General features: G+C 39.1%; 2 protein-coding genes across 6 annotated transcripts in view; one reads left to right on the top strand and one right to left on the bottom strand.

Annotated features, from left to right (window-relative positions):
- The window catches only part of LOC121277239 (semaphorin-4D-like), a 205,624-nt gene extending 203,179 nt beyond the window's left edge, over window positions 1–2,445 (top strand). The window contains exons 20-21 of the mRNA XM_041186432.1: window positions 87–184; window positions 2,196–2,445. Coding sequence (XP_041042366.1) covers window positions 87–184; window positions 2,196–2,225 — 128 coding nt within the window. The 3' untranslated portion in view covers window positions 2,226–2,445. The remainder of the gene's footprint in view (window positions 1–86; window positions 185–2,195) is intronic.
- A 5,568-nt stretch (window positions 2,446–8,013) lies between these two features.
- Window positions 8,014–19,964, bottom strand: part of LOC121277200 (selenocysteine insertion sequence-binding protein 2-like) — a 97,007-nt gene continuing 85,056 nt past the window's right edge. For 2 of the 5 annotated variants that reach the window (XM_041186349.1, XM_041186353.1), the window contains 2 exons: window positions 18,490–18,688; window positions 8,014–12,855 (listed from right to left, as the gene is read on the bottom strand). In XM_041186349.1, the coding sequence (XP_041042283.1) occupies window positions 12,683–12,855; window positions 18,490–18,688 (372 nt within the window). In that variant the 3' untranslated portion in view covers window positions 8,014–12,682. Of the gene's footprint in view, window positions 12,856–18,398; window positions 18,689–19,964 lie in introns of all 5 variants that reach the window. The other 3 variants (XR_005942833.1, XM_041186352.1, XM_041186350.1) reach the window with 3 other exon arrangements.

Here is a 19,964-nt window from a genome sequence, read left to right as displayed (position 1 = left end):
ATATATTAATTTTTAATTTCCAAATATAGTAGGATTAGATATTTGTGATAGGGTTGTTGCATTTACTTTGCATACGTTTGATTTAGATGCCCTTGCCCAAAAAAAGTGGTCGAAGGAACTGGCAAAATGGAGGAAGGCAATAGATGACCATGAACAAATGATGCAGGCTTGGAAGAAGTCATGGGTAAGGAAAAAAAAGCACAAACAAGTGTCAATTATTCTCAAGAGTTCCTAGTTATCTACACAAGTTTCCAACATTAGAACCACCCTGACACGCAAATTTTATTCGTTTCAAGAGTGAGCAATGTTTCAGGCTCTATAATCCTTTTCGAAAACATCAAACTTAAGCATAAATCTGAATTTGTTAACCTGATTCCTTCCTGCATTTTTGCAGTTACTTTACATTTTTTAGTAGTCCATTCCTTGTCCAGAAGCACTGGCAACGTGTTCTTATAGAATTTTCACCTTGAGTCAGTCTCTAGGTGATATATCAGAATTCCATGGTTGACAGAATTTGAGTTTCACTGGTTTGCTAGTTTGCAATGCTTTGCTGCTTTACAAGGAAATGTACTGAGAATAGAGACTCATTGTTGGGAAATGCTGGGCTTCAATCCATCATTATATTGCACAGTAGGTAAGCACGGTGTCCCACGGTTGGGACTTTCTGTGCAACTTCCCACACATTTAGAAAATATGCTGACATTAATGTGAATTTTCCACTTTTTGCTTAGGTCATAGTTGTGTTCCATGTGAATGAGAATACTATGTAATGGAATATAATAATCCTTGATAGTTTTTTAAAAATGGGCTAGTGTCAGACAAACCTTTCCTTTATTAGAAGACATCTGGGAGATGATCTTGGGTAGTAACTAAGCTAGTAAACTCTATGGCAAAGCTAGATCTGAGAAATTACTTCAAACCAAATTGCACAAGCAGGACAAAGGGATACAGGTTCAAAGTAGTAAAAGGCAGACTTCCAATAGACAGACAGTTCTTCACATAAAAGTGTTGTACTCTTGCTCAGTTAATCCTTTCCTGTCATGCTCATTTTTCTGCTTTTTTTAGGCCTACCTCTTTTCGCCCCCATCCCCTACCTCTGCTCTTCCCCACCAACCCCTGCTCAATCTAAGCATGCAATATTACTTAAATCAAGGGTGCAGATTATTAAACAACAGTTTGAGCAGTTTCAGACTTGAACTGGATGTTAGAATTGAAACGGTCCTGATTGACTTCCTAATATTCACTAACTTGCTATGATAAAACAAGTTCCTTGCTTTAGAAAAAATTAGAAAAAAATCCATGATGGGAATTTCCAGGCACTAGTCTGTGCTTTACCACTTTGTGACACAGCCTATTAAACCAATTGGCCCAGATTTTGTAATTGTAATGATGGCAAAACGGTGAGCATTTGTCATCGTTGCCCTGTGAAATTGGCAGCAACATCTGTCATCCACACGTGTGCAGCTAAATGTAGAAATCCAAAAATTGCTGCAAGTGATTCCCCGCTCCTCCACAAGTGCTGTTAAAGTCTTTATTGATGTTAATTCAAGTGATTTCTAAGATTTCCCTAAGCTTCCACTTTTTATGTTGTTACTGTTGCTGTACAAACTCTTGAAAAAGTTATGCCTTGTTAATGGGGTTTTTGAATAGTGTACCAAATTATAATCACTGCTGAACAATCCCTCTGACCCTGAAAATTTAATTTTATACTTGTGGAATGTCAAATTTCTCTATCATGGTTAAAATTCCATAGATTTTTAAAATAATTTTAAAAGTGTTATGTATGATATTTCAGCTTCTACCTTATGTGTGTATCCTAATCTTTACTTTGCCCAAAATGAGGAGGATAATCTGTGCATTTTACTTCTGGCTTGCTGTTATGAGAATTCTTCAGTCAGACTGCTTAGCCTGCCTGTTGACATCACTGTTGATGGATGTTAGATGCCTTATAGTTGGCGCCATAATGAAATTAACGTCAGGGGAGGTGAAATCCATGGAACAGAAATCGCCAGCTCTTTGTGGGGAGCTTTCTTCCAGGTCAGAGGTGAACACTGTCATTTTGCCGCTGACTGTAAAATCTAGGCCATTAACTATGTCACTGGATCTTTTTAGTACAGTGGAATCTGTTGCAGTCAGCTCAGCTATCTTAACTATGAAGTGAGCTATAACCATTTTTTTAAAAACTCTTCTTACAGGACAGCTGTGACGAGGAGAACATTGAATAAGATACACAGGAAAGGATTTGTATCTGATTAATGAAGGTCAGCTGTTATTTTGTTCCATGCACCGGCAAGTGAATAAATTTAACTTTGTCAATGGCAGAAGAGCTCCTTTGTGATTTTGAACTTTGAAAGGATAGCAACACAGTTTACTGAATTTGTAGTTATTATAGCTATGTATCATGATAATTCTAAGATTATTTTCAGTCAACCAAAACGTAATGAGTTTATGTATGTGTTTTTTTGATTCCAAGTCTACAACACCCTAAATTTGATCAACTTAAAGCTAATTTGTAAAACTTGTTACTCACCAAAAACTGCATTTTTAACAAGACCCTTTTTCACAGAGGTAGCAGTGCCTGAAGTCCTCTACTGTTTATCAATCACAATGATGATTGTTTTACTTGTTTGTGCCTATGAAATCAGCAAAAAAATTAACACAGCGGAACAGAGTTCCATTGTAAAGTGAAATAAAGTGAATATTAGTCTCAGGTACATTGCCAAATTTACTAAAGAGATGTTATAAGGATATGTTAATTTAGAGAAATGGATTCCTGTTCTCAATATATTATTTTCATTACAACTAGAGATTAGAATAATTTTACAATCCTGGATTATTCATTTTACTTTGCAGCAAAGATGTTTGTGTAAATACAAGCCAGGAACCAAAAATCTTTTTAAAGCACGGAACTATTATAAGAATATTAGTTATAAAGATTTCCAACCAAGAACAATAATAATGCATACTAATGGACATTCTGTCATTGTATGTCGTAACATTTACTGGTAATGAGATAATGCCTTTTTCTCAAACAGAAAGCAGCTAAAATGCCATTCTTGTTTTCTACAAAGCACGTTTAAGTTGTCGCTACCTATGTGCCAATATTTGAAATTTCACCAAAATTATGTTGTGTGTAAAACATGTATTCTTTTGATGAAAGAGTATGAATTTGATCCTGAGAATTTTAAATAAAGCATGAGAGATTTTCAGATTTGTTTGAATTCATAAAGCTGTACCACTTTGCATCAGTAAAACTCATGCTATAATTCCCACACTTACCATATGACAAATAACACTGAAGGTCAGCAAAGCCTAACAGCTTCAAAGAGCTTTCAAGTACCATAAAGATGTAGAAAACTGCAAGGATAGGTGGCATAGTTCTTGCAAACACTGGCCCTGAATCCTGAACCAGGGGATCTAACTTCACATCTAAAACTTCACCAGTACTTGTATTTGTTAGCCCTTTTCCAGGTAAGGTTTATTCAGCTCTCAACTGGGCTATGAGATGAAGATTTCAAGTTAGTGCATATCAGCATCTCACAGGCATTTAAGTAGTCAGAACAGTACTACTCCTGCTCCACACACATAAGCACATCTTGTTATATTTTGGGACATTCCTTTGTAAAATCTGGATATCCTATGGGTGGCAAGAGCAACACCAACTTATGAGTGCATGAATCCACAATTGTAAGTAACCTTGTCCTGATATAGCCCTTGTTGCTTAATAGTCACCCAATTAATATGCAACATGGGTGACACAATGATGGGACATTACATTGTGAAATAGAAGCAAATTAATGTTTTGTCAGCCGTGGCTCAGTTGTAGGCCCAAACTGTCCTCTCAGGTGGACTTGGAAGATTATATGACACTATTTGAAGGAGGGCTGGGGAATTCCCTTTGGTATCCTTACCAATATTTATCCTTTAATCACCATCACAAAACATCATCTGGCCATTATCCTATTGTGGGAGTTTGCTGTGCACAGCTTGTCTGTCACACCTACTACATTACAAAAATACATCATTGGCTGTAAAGTGCTCTGGGAGTCTGAGGTAATGAAAAGTGCTACATAAATGCATGTTCACTCATTCATAACTATACATTTACAAAGTTCAGCAATTGGCACTGTTCTTCTGTCATGGCACTACATGGCATTACAGTGAAAAGCAATAAAGAGGCTTGGCTAGGCAACCTATTAAGATGTCCAATGTTTGCATTCTTACCATGTTCACCTTAAGCTGAGACTCATTGCACATCACAATGGATAACTCATCTGGCTTTCCTCTTTCTATAAAATGTTAATACCTGACAACCTTTTGATGGTGGTAAATGGAATGCAAGAGGTGTAGTGATAATGGAAAGTGGAGTCGAGTGCTAATCAACAACTCCTATTGCTTGTTTATCCTGGCAGGAATGTTCATGGTTGAATCATTGTTGGGGAGGGCAAGTTATTCCTGAGCACCTGGTGCTGAAAGAAACTCAATTCAGGGGATTTATAATGGCAGATCAGGGATAGATTTCCTGCCAAATCTGACCCTCATTTGACATTGCCTTATTTTCATTGACCACCACAAAGATCACCAACATTATTCCCAATTCTAAAATATTATCTGCCTATGCATCTACTCATTCTCTTCGTAGATAATTTTGCCACTTCCAAGCTCAAGTTCTGTAACACTCTCAAAACTGAATTTCTAAGCTCCACCCTACACAAATTACAACTCATCCAGAACTTCACTACATGCATCCTACCTCATACTAAATCCTGCTCACCCATCACTTCAGTCCTCACTGCCTCTTCACTCTCACTAGAGTTAAAAGTTCTCATCCTCATTTACAAATACACCATAGATTAAGTCCAACCTACCCTTCAATTCTGCCTTCCCATGTTCCAGTTCTACAGAAAGTAGGTTTTTTGTATGATTCTGCTCCCTCTACTTCACCATCAGCAGAACATCATTCAGCCATCATCACTGCAAAATTGTCTGCCAAAGATAGGATGCCTTGCTTGGAGGAAATGCAACAAAAATTCAAAACATTGACTCCTGGGATGAGAAGGCTGTCCAATGAGGAGAGACTGTTTAGAATGTGTATACTCTCTGACGTTTATAAGAAAGAGAGGCGATCTCACTGAAACATGAAAAATTCTGACGGGGTTTGACATGGTAGATGCGAAGAGGCTTTTTCTCCTGGCTAGAAAGTCTAGGATTAGGAGGCACAGCCTCCGCGTAAGAGGTCAGCCATTTAGGATTGAGATAAGAAGTTTCTTCATGCAGAGGCTGCAAATCTTTGGAATTCTTTACCCCAGAAGGCTGTGAAAGCTCAGTTGTTGAGTATATTCAAGACTGAGATCAGTAGGTTTCACGACTAAACATGGTGGCAGCAGACAGCGAGCAAAAGACTCCAAGAAGCAGCTACAGACCTGGCAAGTCAAGAGATCCTTGAAAGAAGGATGATAGGAATAAATCTGAAACTCATCAGAAAGTCAGAATATCGCGGGTGCAATAGGTGCAAGCTGAGACATAGACCCAGAGTCCGGAGTGAGCACAGACCAGAATCAACAAACAACACCAGTGAAGCAGCAACTATTATAGGGCATAGTACAAGCATGGAATTCACACTATCAGTCCCAGAACCATTCCGGACTGCTGAAGGCTCGCAACAGGAGACAACTGGAGAAAGAGAGGTTTTCCAGATGGAGTGCTTTTGGTTAGTACAAAAAAACAAAAGGATCGGGTCACTATGGTACTCAGTGCAGTTGGAGCTGTAGCCAGTGACGTATTAGTGATGCAAGGAATCAGTGAGACTTCAATTGCTTCCAAAGAAATCCAAGCATTTGGTTAATATTTCAGCATTTGCAAAAATGTAATTATTAAATGGGCAAAATTTAACAAGCAAAAACAAAGAATAGGCTAGAGCATGGATTTGTTCATCAACTATCTAAACAGGCTAGCAGAAAATTGTGACTACGGAATATTAGCCATAAACCGGGTCTTAGATGAAGCTCTATCAGATCTCTTGCAGATGAAAAGATTTAACTAGTCAAGTCAGTGCAAATTGTAAGGTAAGCTGAGCTCAGAAAGCAAAATAGAGCAGTTGTTCATAGAGAATGCAAGGTCCCATGGAAAAGGATGAGTGAGCCGTTCAGTACGTGGACTATAAGAAGAAAACACAACTTGAAGTGGATGGACAGCCTACAGTTTAAATTAGACACAGTTTTTGTTTCATCTGATGAAGTAAAATGTCCTAATTACATTAATCTACAACCTTTATTTATCAAGTTACAGGGCCTGGGTGAGGCCACACTGGCAAAGTTGAAATACAAAGATAGAGAAATCATTGAGCCTCTGTATGTCATCCAAAATCAATAATCTTCTTTACTAAGCAAGAAAGCATGCTTAAAATTGAAGCTAATCTAAAAAGTTGAAGAAGTTGCTGATGAGCATTACAGCAGTACATTCAGGAATGAATTTCCAAGATTATTTACAGGCTATGGAAAACACCACGTACCATATCACCCTAAGAGCTGATGCTAAACCAGTTTGCCCCTTCTCACCCACTCTTGGACAAAGTCAAGGGTGAAATTGAGAACATGCTACAGCAAGGAGATATCTCACCAATAATCATGCCAACAAAATAGTGTCCAGGAATGGTCACAATCCCAAAGTCAAACAGCTCAATTAGAATCTGCATGGGTTTAACTCAACTAAATAAATCAGTGGAACATGAGACCCATCCAATGGCCTCGGTGGATGAGAGTCTGGCTAAACAAGCCAAGTGTGCTCTATTCACAAAATTGCGTGCAAACAGTGGATTTTGCTTGTTGTCTCTGGAAAAACAATCCAGATTGCTGACCGCTTTTATAACGCCATTATTGCTTTAACAGATTACCATGCAGAATTGTGTCCGCTCCTGAAATTTTGCAGAGAGCATGTCTAAAACCCCAGAAGACATGGAAGGAATAATTTGTAATATGGGCAACATACTTATGCATGGCTGCGATGGCAGAGTAAACAGAAGTTTGGCATTGAGGATCGACAGCAGCCACAGCTTCCTTTTTCTTTGAAAACCTTCAGAACATTGATGCACCCATGACATTTTTGAATGTGATGTTGAAATATTCACTACTGGGGAAATCTTGCAGGCAGAAGATGGCTACGGCTTCAAATCCACAACACTCAGCACCCACTTAACAAAATAGGACTGGTCCACAGGCGTGCCTTCATCCAACATCTTTGTTGTCACCCTGACAGTATTACATACCCCAAGACCGGCAGCCATAACTGTAACTTTGAGTCATTATTATATCAGTGTTAGGCCTAAGCCAGCATTAAGATTCACCAATAGCAGCAGAGCTCAAACATTGTCTTTGTTACTGTCTTCTTCATTGTGGCCATCATCATCACTCTGAAGCCAACACTGAGGTTCACCCAAAAACTGAAGATTCGCAACTCTGAACTTACATTTGATTATAGCCAAAAGACATCTCGGGCATATTCTGTCCATCATCTGGAGGAATGAAATGGAACAAGTGAATGAGGTAGTTATATATAGTGGTTATGGGAATATGGGCAGGATCTTGCCTCTATTTTGTTTGTAATAGGTCGGTTCATGTTGAATTCTTGCTGCTGACTGGTCAGTGCATGTAACATTCTTTCTGTTGATTGGATGACTGTGCAGAATGGATGGTAGTGTGTTTCTTGACAAGGAGGGCAGAGACCTGATAAAACACTAAATTGATATGCATCTGACTGGTCGAGAATACTGGAAGTCAAATGTAGGCTTTTTTGATAGTCAACTGCTGTAATATTTAAGCTGTCAGGCCACTTTATTTACTTACATGTTGAAGGCCAAATTCAATAAGCAGATTGAGGAGACAAGTTCGGTTCTGTATTATCCTCACTTTTACAATGTGCATCAATTTTCTCTTCCTTTTTTAGACAGACACCATTAGCAAGGTGAGTTTCAGCATCCAAAGTTTAATTATCTTTAAAGGAAACTACAGTGTGTTCTTTTAGTCAAAATGTTTATTTTTCAAAAATACTCAAAGCAACAAAATTTGAATCATGTTTACCTAGTATAAATTTTTAGATTAAAAATTTAACATTCATTTGTATTTAATTAGTCTTTATAAAGTATTACAGCGACTAAATGAGGTTTTCAAAGAAAGTGTTTAGACAGATGTCCATCTTTTTATGAAAAAGGCAATTCAGAATACATTCTACAGCATTAAATTTAAGTTACTTGCCACAAAATCTGTCCTTAAAGTAAAAGTCACAGTTTTACAATATTGAAACAGTCTTTAGTGCCTTCATAAATCAAGTGTATGGAGCTAGAGATCAGCAGGCATCAGTGCCCATTATCACCAATCACCTCATGCATCACAGCTTTTTTTTGAAAGCAAGAATAATAGTGCCTTTTGTCACATTGTTAAAAGTTGACCTTTTAAGGGAACTCCATTTTTTTCAAACAGCAAAAATACAAAAATTAAAAACATTTTCAGCCTTTGATACAGCTGGTGTGCTTACATCTAACGTTGTTTGCAAAAAAGAGTGTTCTTGGAAGTAGATGTCTGTTTTACAAACTTGGAACTGGCTCAAATCCTCATCACAACTCAGGTCTTGGGCCTGAACCAATTAAAGAATGTTTAGGCACAAGTGGCATGCAGAAACAACTCTCTTGGACTGTTCTTGCTATTCCATAACTAGCACACCCTCTGTGCAGTTGTTTCCCCCTGCACATTTAATAGCAGAATCCAGGCAAAGGAAGGAAAAAGGAACAGTGTTGAACAAAAAAAAACAAAAGCACACTTTTTTTTGGTATGGTATTTCTGCAGCAAGAAAAGTAAATAAGTCACCTACTTCCCACAAAGCAGACTGAGCTGCCTACAGGAGAGCAACTGTGCTCAAGGCAGTGCAGGCATTCTTTGTATTTTTGTCATCTTATTAAACCATCCTCAGCATAATTTCTTTATAATCTAGCATAGGCATATTTTGGATTTGTCTAAATTGTATAACTATTAAAAACAAAGAAATATTAAACACTAAATATAGTAAAGGTGGCAGTTAATCACTGTTTTCAGAACATGATACTATAAGGATAGGCTAAGTCCATCATAATTTTTGGAAAATGCAAAAATTGAGCAAGCATGAAACTGGCATTTTAGTTTAGTTTAATTTTGAGCAAAACAACCCCCAAACTAAAGTATGCTTATCAGACCATGTTAGGTTAAAAACAGAAACGGATTTGTGAAAATATTGCATTCCTTGTCGAAATTAAGGCAATCAAGTAGGATTTATATAGTTTCACTGCTTTTTCCTTTTACCCTCTTTTTTCACCTCTTCCTCATCGCTGCTGAAGGCTTTGGCTCCCTCATTACTCTATAGATGGTTGAGCTCCAGTGCCTCACCGATTGGCAATTCTTCCCATGGTCCTTGATATTGAACATAGGCAGACTATACACTGATGGAGTAAATCACACCATGCCTAATTCTATTTCATCCACTGTCCACACACTTGCACACCCAGTTGGGGTCACTGAATAACAATCAGCAGTAGGAACCTTGATAGGTTTTTCTCTCCCTAGCCAATGGGTGCCAAAACCAATTGTAACACTTCGCTGTTATACCTGCTAACTCAGCACAGATTAAGACTGAGCTGGAGGCATTACTGGTCGTCATTGCTCAGAGACAAAAGATGCTGGGCCCAAAAATGCCCATTCCTTGTGATGCATTCCTCATGTTTGTCTCATGGAACTACACAGAGGAGGTACAGAAGTCTGGCCAAGTTTTGTTCCAGGTTTTCATAGGGGCCTGTTTAGAGTGGAACCTCCATCCAATATTAAAGTGGTCAGGTCTGGCAATTCCCTCATTTCTGGACTGGGTTATGTTGAGCAGATGATTCAATCAGGCATACCAACCTTCAACTCAGTCTTGGTGAAACCCACTAGGTGGTTCAAGTTTGGATCCCTATCAAAAATGCTAATTTGGTCTAATCATCCCTCTTATGAAAGGGGCCATCGACACTTCTAAAAATTGCTGCAGTGCTAGTGGCACAAAAAGCTTTTGAATGGCCACATTCTCTGCTTCCCCTTCTGGTGGGTGACTAAAATAGACCTATAGTAGTGCAGGCAGGCACCTAGAGTATCAAAATTAGGGCAGATCTCCTAATCCTGGAAAAATCAGCAAGTTTAGGAGTGGAATTTCCACTGAGTGATTAAACCAGCAGAGCAGTCCCTTGGATTTGAGAGGCGATTACCTCAAAGTGATTGAGACAGCATTATGAATTTGAAAAAAAATATTCTTTGGCACATCACAACTAATTGTCCTCGGATAACCTGCCATAATTTATGAGGTCGGCTTAGCATAGAGGTGAAAAGTCTACAGTATAAAGTGAATTAGCTGGTCCACTGAAGAAATAAGCTGGAGCCTTAGTGCGACAAACAGGACCATTATTAGTCTCCATACAAATAGTTTCAATAATGTTTAAAACAATGTGCTGATCACAATGACCTGAAAACTGAATAGATTTCTAATATAAAGCCTTTTCCAATAAATGAGAAGGATTATTGAGTTGGACTAGATTCAATGCATGCTGAAGTTGCTATTTTAAATAAGGTTAACAGTAAAGATTGTAGGAATGACTCATAATGATATATGTGTAAGAGGTGACAAATAAAGTTTACGTTCCTTATCTCCAATTAATTCCATATAACACATTTTCAATTTTTGATACATCAGCTTTTGAAGCTGATTTTGTAGTAGTGTGTTGTCAAAGTAAAAGTAACTAGCAACCTTTGGAGCTAGCTCCATTCTGCAGAGCTAACTGCTGCAAAGCTGTTAGCAGTACAGGATGTTTATAAAATTCTGGTGCAATTTTAATAACATTGGATGTATACCTGATAACAAACATGGCATATGAAAGCATATTTTCTAAACTTTTTTTTAATGATAATGATGCTGAAACAGAATGAAAATGGCAACAGTAAAGTAAAACAGTCCAGGTTTTCATAGGGGCCTATTTAGAATGGAACCTCCATCCAATATTAAAGTGGTCAGGTCTGGCAATTCCCTCATTTCTGGACTGGGTTATGTTGAGCAGATGATTCAATCATAAGTTAGAAAATTGGATTTAACGATGCTTCATAAAAAAATGGCTGTTATGTTGAAGTCTAGAAATGTGTGTGTTGTGTTAAAACTTTATGCATTATGCTTTCATGTGCCGACTAAGGTTTGCTTCTATCATGTGTACGTCCAAAGTTATCCCAGTTTAAAGTTCCACAAGGATTTTATAAACACCCAGTATATCATGGGAAATCCACATTTCTGCAGTTTTTACTTATTGGTTAGAAAGACTCCTTAGATTAGGGGTTTAAGCTGCATTCTGCTTTTACTAGTGTAACATGTTTTATTCCCATTTCGGTTGTGAGAAACCACAGCTGAAGCTAATCCTAACCAGAGGAGTTAGTCATGTTCTTTCAAAATAAGCCTGTTGGGGTTTGCAATTGATTATGGTTAAGCGCAGTTCATCCAGGGCGTTAATAACAAATCAGTCACATGGACGGAAAACTCTTTTCGAAGTTGAAGTGATGATAAATGGAACTATTTTGAGTGACTTACAATGGACTTTTGCAAAGATTGTGCTAGGTCCTTTGCTGTTCAAACTATTCACAGATGAGAGTGATGAGGGTTTTTTTTTGTTGTATACTTATCTGGCCACACAGTTTAATACCATTAGCAAACTTTATAGTCTACACATTCAAAGAAACATGAGCCAATTAACTGATGCACTTGTAGACATATCACATAGGTAAATGTCAGGTTATGTATTTTGAAGGTTTACAAAATGAAGAGATGTCCATTTGGATTTGAGGGCAATTACTCACCATTCATAGAAAAAATCCACTCAGTATGAAGGTACTATAACGAGATGCATCACAAGGACATTTGACTAGTTATTCTGACTTTATATATTGTCATTGGAGAGGCCGCTTTTGAATATCGTGTCCTGAGGGAAGGCTTGTTATGATACTTTGCCATGGTGGCATTTGTATGCCTCAGTGCCTCTCCAATGGTTCATTTCAAATTGTTAAGTCATTCTGAATGGCAAAAAGATGGATTATCATATAGTTTTGCAATGGATGTGTTTGTTCTATAAGCAGCTGTCCAAAAAAGTCATCTAGAACTCAGCAATGCTGGCCATCAAACTTTCTTTCACTAGTCTCTGGATGGGATCTGTTCCAGAATAAACCATCATCCTTGATGGAAACTATTACAGTAGGAGATTAAAAATTTCAGGGAAGTTGGAAAACTGTAGTGTACAAGAGATGTCTGACTGATCTCAGGGACATTTATACTGGAGTGGCACTGGTGCAAAATATCACAAGTTTCAAACTCAGGAAGAGGCAATGAATTAGCTTTCAGCCAAAGATCATACTTAGTTTCTTCGGACTATTGAAGGTTGCCTGATGTTTATCAATGCTTAATTAGCATTCTTCTGAAAATTAGATTTTGGAACAGTGGGATGCAATTAAATTTAATCTCACTTGGGGATGATAGATAAAAAAGGTGACAGTTATGAAAGGCCTTTTCATTTACTGTAAATTTTAATCACTATTTCCTGCACAAAATAGTGGATAGAGAGCTGCAGAAACATTTTACAGTGCTATGAAAAACCACACATTCATCTTATTGCTGCTTGACATTCAAAATCAAGAATTGATTTTGGAAAATTCTGTATTGAATCACCAGATTCTTCTTCTGAGTCACAGTGGAGAGTCTCTGGATTTCCTGTATTTTCAGTGTCTGACAGGTTGAGGTTACACTGCCTCTTGAGCAAGTTTCTCCATGTAGTAACTGTAAAAATGATAGATCCCATCATTTCATTGCAGAGTTAAAAGTATCAAATTACAACCTCCCTCTAACTTGTTCTATATCCATTGGGAGTCCCCATTCTCCTAATCAGTTGCAGTTAAGAAACAAAGTAAAACAGACCAATTATCAAATATTCTAATCATACTCAAATGCAGATTATTAGTCATTTTGGTTTTTTTTCAAACAATAGACCTTTTAACTGCATAACATTATGGTTCCATTTCAAAAGGTGCAATTAGCATCTAGAATCTAAAACTCTAGTTTAATAAAATAGTTGATATTTTTCAAATTAATTATTTTTACGTAAAGGTAACAAATTATTTTGGACAGATATTTAAAAGGTTTAAAATAACAATCTACTTTCTCCAGAAGCGCAGAATTTAATGTCAGGGTTAAACTCAATGTAATCTTTTACCACACAGTACAAATTCACTAATTTGTTTGGGTGCATGTGGGCTTTGGGGGCTGCGCTGGAGTTTACTTGCTCATCACAGTGAAAACTTTTCTTTTTGGCATTGTTCCTACATTCAAAATGGATAATGGAAGACAGGAGGAAGTAAAACAGGTAAGGGTTTTTAAATTATTAAATATACATAAAAGGTTGGAATCCACAGAAGGCCAGATTAACAAAAGTTAAAATAGCACAAATGGAACAAAGGAAGAAAGGGTGGGAAGAAAAAAAGTATTTCATGGTGAATAGCAGTATCGTCTTATTTTATATGGTTCTCAGCATTTAACATTTGTAGCTTACAACATTCATGTCAGATGCTGAAAAAAGCCCACAGAGACCTGGCTTTACCAGCAATTTGAGGGTTTAAAATTAAAAAGAGGCTTTAAAAGAATCTCACTTGTTATGCTTATGGGGAAATTAGTTTTTAGTTTTTAAAAAGTTTTTAGTTTCATGATTAAAATCAGGTGAAATACTTTTAAAGTTAATATGCACAGGATTATGCTTCACGCCCTTACTTAAACGACGATCAATTTCGTAAATAGTTCAGGGGAACTTTTTTTCCTTCTTTACTCCTTCATTATCAAAGAAACTTCCTTGTTTCACTGTAACAGAGTTCTGCACTGGGCCACAAACCGATGTTTGCAATGAGAGGCTGGAACCACCATTTGTGATTGGCAATCACTAACAATCTAGCTTATAAGATCCCTTTATGACAACTAGGCCCAGAGATCTGGGCCTGAATTTTTCCCAGGATGGATTGTGAGCGGTGGCGCCGAGTGCTATGTGTGTGGGTGGGGGGAGGAGGGAGATGTGGGTCCGGCGTTCTTTTGCGCATGTGCGTGAAAGAATGTTTCAATCTCCCTGAGGCATGAAGCTGCCTCAGGGAGATTGAAGCGCTTTTTAAAGAAATTATTAAAACCGTTAAAAATTTAATGAAACATGTCTCCTCATGTGACTGTGTCTTGCCTACTTTCATTTCTTCTCTCTTGGGTACTCTGCCTTCCCAATCCCCACCCCAATACTCCTAGACTACACTCCTACTGTCTTCCCAGGCTTGACTCTCTCTTAGATAAACCTATAGCTTTCCTGTGTCTCTTGGTATTCTGCGAACAGCCCATCAAGACACTAGTCCCTGCTTCCTCACAAGCAGCAACCCCGCTCCCCATCCTACTCTCTTGCCAACCTTCCCAACCAGTGTGCCAGCAGGGCGCTGATCTTGCCAATCTTCTCCCTGCCCAGTTTCCATTTCCTTCCCAATGCTGATCCTGGTTTACCTATCACAATCTCCTTCACATCTCCCTCCAAAATGTCTGTTGGTTTGTGAACAAAGCCTTGCGATCCATGAGCTTTTTGTGGATGATTGCTTCGACTTCATGGCCTTGACAGAAAGCTGACTGAGGGATATTGATGCCTCCCCACTTGGCCATACCTTTCACCACTTGTCTTACCTAGACCGTCATGCTGGTGTTTTATAAGCAAATCTCAGCCTGAACAGTCCCCTTACTCCTCTGGCATTTTATTCTTTGAGCATTTCACCCCTTGTTCCACCCCTCACATTTAAAATTGGTTTTCTATTACCGCCGAAGATTTACTTTCTCAATGAGCTATCTTCACTGCTTTCCTCCCTTAGCCTTTGCGCTAAGTAGCTTCTCATTTTAGGTGCTTTTAATCTCCAGCTCAATTAATCGCTCTCTCTCTCCTGAGCTCACTGCCCGCTTATCCTCCCTTAATTTCACCCTCCTTGTAAACTCCTCAACATATATTCACGGCTACCTGCTTGACCTCGTGTGGTTTTGCTACCCCTGTAATGTCAATCACAGATTTGGCTATCTCTGATCAATTCCTTGCATCGCTCTCCATCCACATGTCACTTCCCCCTCCAAAGTCTACTTCCTTCTGTATCCGTTGCTGAAAAAAAAATGCTCTTCCCCAATTCACATATAACTGCGCACTCACTACGCTACCCATCTGATCAACAATACCATCACTACTTTTGATGCCCTAGTCCCCAATATTACTCTCCCTCACCTTGGCCTTTCTCCCAGTATGGCCCTCATTTCTGTTTTAAGTCCAAGGGATATAGACATGAATGGATATGGCGAACAACTGGTTTAGGCATTCACTACAGGTATGGCTGGACCACATAAACCACTAAAGAGTCCTGCTCTCATCTGTGAAAATGACTTACTTTTCTAGGATGATCATGGAAAACAAAGGTACACCCGGCTTCTTTCTCTACTGCAAGCCATCTTTTTAAAACCCTCTTTCCCCCATCCCCTCCACCCTCACCTCCAAAGAATGTGAGGAGTTGATGAATTTCTTTGTCACCAAGATTGAGACCATCGGATCAGCTGCCTCTGTAACTGCTCTCCTCCCCTTAGCCCAGGTGGCCAAACTTCCTCTACGGCATCCCCACACTCTGGCCATGAACTGGTTTCCTTCTCTAGTTTCTATTTCACACCCCCCCATATCCTCTCAGAATTCATCTTGTCCACGGGATCCACTTCCAACATTCTTGACCCTACTCCCACCTACTGACCACCTAACTTCCATTTCTGGTTGCAATGATAGCCAACATTGTTGATGGTTTCTCCCCTCAGATTCTGTCCTCCTCTCATTCAAATTTGCCATCAATACACCTCCTCAAAAATAAATCCTTAAGCCCTCTGTCCCTGAAAACCGCTGCCCCATCTTCAAACATGCTTTCTTCTCCAAAGTTCTTGAATATAAGAACATAAAAAGTAGGAGTCCCCTCAAGTCTGCTCTGCTATTTGCTAGGCCAGCATTTATTGTCCATCCTAAATTGCCCTTGAGAAGGTGGTGGTGAGCTGCCTTCTTGAACTACTGCAGTTCATGTGCAGTAAGAACACCCACAGCGTTGTTAGGATGTGGGTTCCAGGATTTTGACTCAGTGACAGTGAAGGAACGGCAATATTCCAAGTCAATACAGCTTGGAAGGTGGTGGTGTTCCTATGCATCTGTTGCCCTTGTCCTTCTATGTGTGTTTGGAAGGTACTGTCCTTGATGAGTTGCTACAGTGCATGTTGTAGATGGCATACACTGCTGCCACTGTGCATTGGTGGTGGAGGGAGTGAATGCTGATGAGATGGTGCAGGCTGTTTTGTCCTGGATGGTGTCCAGCTTCTTGAGTGTTGTAGGAGCTGCACTTATGCAGGCAAATGGAGAGTATTCCATTACACTCCTGACTTTTATCTTGTGGATGGCAGACAGGCTTTGGGGAGTGAGGGGGCAAGTTACTCACCACTGAATTCCCAGCATCTGACCTGCTCTTGTAGCCACAGTAGTTATACAGCTGGTCAAGTTCAGGTTCTGATCAATGGTAACACCCAGGATGTTGATAGTGGGGGAATTCAGTGATGGTAGTGCCAGTGAACGTCAGGGGGAGATGGTTAGATTCTCTCTTGTTGGAGATGGTCATTTCATTGCCTTGCACTTGTGTGGCATGAACGTTACTTGCCATTTATCAGCCCAAGCTTGAATCCTGTCCAGGTGTTGCTGCACATGGACACGGACTGCTTCAGCATCTGAGGAGTTGCAAATGGTACTGAACGAAGTGCACTTGTCAATGAACATCCCCACTTCTGACCTTATGATGGAGGGAAGGTGATTGATGAAGCAGCTGAAGATGGTTCAGCCTAGGACACTACCCTGCAGTGGTATTCTGGGGCTCAGATGATTGACCTCCAACAATAACAATCTTACTTTTTGCCAGTTATGAATCCAACAAGTGAAACGTTTTCCCCCAATTCCCTTTGACTTCAGTCTTGATAGGTTCCTTCATGCCACATTCAGTCAAATGCTGCCTTGATGTCAAAGGCAGTCACTTTCACTTCCTGTTTAGTTCAGCCCTTGTTCATGTTTGGACCAAGGCTGTAATGAGGTCAGGACCTAAGTGGTCCTGGCAGAACCCAAACTGAGAGTTAGTGAGCAGCTTCAACTCAATTTTCTGCCCACTCCCCCTATCCCTCGATTCCGAGGCGCCAAAAAGCTGTCTACGTCAGTTGTAAACATGTGCAATGATTCAGCATTAACAACCCTCTAGGGTAGAGAATTTCAAAGTTTCAGAACGTTTGGAGTGAATGATTTTCTCCTTATCTCAGGGAGTGTGGCCTGTGTTCTAGATTCCCTAGCCAGAGGAAACAACCTCTTTGTACCTAGTCTGTCAAGTCTCTTTTGAATCTTGTATATTTCAATAAGGTCACCTCTCATTCTTCTAAACTCCAAGAGTATAGGCCCAATTTACTCAGCCTCTCACCCCAGGAGCCAAGCTAGAGAACCTTGAATCCAACAGTCTTGGCCATCCTCCAACATCTTAAACTCCAAACATGAGCTTATCCAAAACTCTGCTGCCTATGTCCTAACTTGGACCAAATGTTCAACCATCACCCCTGTGCTTGCTGCCTTATGCTGGCTCCTGGTTCAATAAAGCTTCAATTTTAAAATTCTCATCCTTTATTGAAATCCCTCCCTGGTATATTCCCTCCCTATCTCTACTCTCCTTCAGCCCTACAACTCCGATAACTGCACTCCTCTAATTCCAGTTGCTTGAGCATCCCCAATTTTAACTGCTCCACCATTAGTCACCATGCCTTCAGGTGCCTAGGGCCTAAGCCCTGGAGTTTTCACCCTGGACCTCTGTGCTCCCAGCTCACTTTTCTCCTTTTAAGACGCTTTTAAAACCTACCTGTTTGGCTAAGTTTATAGTCTTATAGGGCTTGGTGACATATTGTTTTATAATGTTTTTACATTGGGATGTTTTATGTTAGAGGTGCTATACACAACAACTTGTATGTATAAACACCTCAAGTCTGACTCATTTACAAGAAAAATGCTAGATTTTACAGTATCTACAGAACTTGCATCCATACATCCTACTCCCTCAGTACTCCTACTGAGAAGGAAGAACTTTGCAGCATAAGTAATTTGAATATTTCTAACACCAGAACATGTACAAATTTAATTTGCTCTGTAACTACTGTTGTTGGTTAATGATTTAAATTTCTAACTGGAGATATTGCCTTCATGCATGATCGCAATTTAAGTAATATCTCACAATTCAAAAGTATAGGAAAGTCCCACATCTATGTAATGTTGTGAAGAAGGTTTGATTGCAGTTAAACCACTATACAGTATTTGATATGCACCATAATCTGGTTCACTGGCTTCAGAAAAAGATTGAGAGGTCACGCTATCCAATGCAATTGTGCTTTCCTCTGGCAGATCACACAGTGGCTCTGTTGAATTTCCTTCACCTGCCGTAAGTTCTTGCTCTAGGGCATTAAGCATTTCCTGATATGCTTTCCTAGCTTCTTCAGTGAGTTCAACCATTTGATGAAACTGGTTCTGTTAAGTGAAATATACAAGAAAAGCATCAATATTGTGAATTAATACTTGAGGACTTTTCCTGGTTTATCAGTGATACAGTAAATTTCTCCTTAGCAGTTCAGCAACTTGGAATTCACTTCTGAAATCTGCTTATACCAGTTTTAATTCCTGAAAATGTAATTTCCAACAGAAAATATGAAATAATATTCAGTAACATCTATTTTATTATAGTGAAATATCATAGCAAATTACCAAATGCTTTAAATAAACTCCTTAAATGTGGCACTGTTTATTAGATTCTTTGTTTACAGACTTACGAATATGTCCATGGAAGTTACCCTTATGGACTCCCATCTTCCAAGCAATTGATCAACATTACTTTTGGACAGCTTACTGCAAATTACACTTAATTTTGTCACCCAATATTGCTTCTGAAACCAGCTAATATTTTATGATGGTTCAGCTTCAATTTAATTTAATCCATCAAAATTGTCTAGTCTTGCTTCAAATAGCCTTTAACCCGGAAGAGGCCAGCAGTTTTAGATCAACATGTAAGTGCTATCCTATGCCATTAAGATTGCTCACAATCTAACAGCATCAAAAAAGAGCCACATGTAGACTGAGTACATTTCTGCTGCACCACATTCTCAAGGACAATTAGGGATGGGCAATAAAAATGCTGGCCTAGCCAGTGACACCCATGCCCTGTGAAAGAATTTTAAAAACTGTATAGTTGAGGACCTGACAATGATGGCAGCCGATTGCAATGTGCAGTTGGCAACATAGTCCATGTTAACCTATGTTTGACCAGTATCCAGGTACCAGAGTGCTCTGGGCACGCAGGATCCCACAAAAGGTGCAGAGGTTGACACCTTCAATTAATTACATTAAAAACATTCTGTTCAAAGTTTTAAAAGTTCCCTGGAAGACCAACCAGTTCTCTGGGCCCTTCTGAAATGCACTTTCCTACCACTTTCCCTGAAGTTATACTGTAGCTGATATTAACAATTAGTCTGAGATGCCCTACGATTTTAATACACATAGCAGAAAGTGGTGGTTCCAGTGGATTAAATAATCCGAAATGTCCTGACATTCCTGATATACTGAAAAAGAGAACATTGGTTGGCATAATAGTGTTCAAGACAGAAGATATGGTGTAATGTTTGTTGAAGGATACCCAAACGATATTCTGATTCGTGTCTCCATCTTATCTCATCCTGAGTTCACTGCCTTGTTATCCACTTTAAATCCATCCTCCATGTAAATTCCCCAAACAATATTTGCCAAGCATCCC

This window comes from Carcharodon carcharias, chromosome 4, assembly GCF_017639515.1.
Source record: "Carcharodon carcharias isolate sCarCar2 chromosome 4, sCarCar2.pri, whole genome shotgun sequence".
Classification (NCBI taxonomy): domain Eukaryota; kingdom Metazoa; phylum Chordata; class Chondrichthyes; order Lamniformes; family Lamnidae; genus Carcharodon; species Carcharodon carcharias.
The sequence above is the reverse complement of the archived record's forward strand: the minus strand, read 5'-3'. Positions and strand labels throughout refer to the sequence as shown.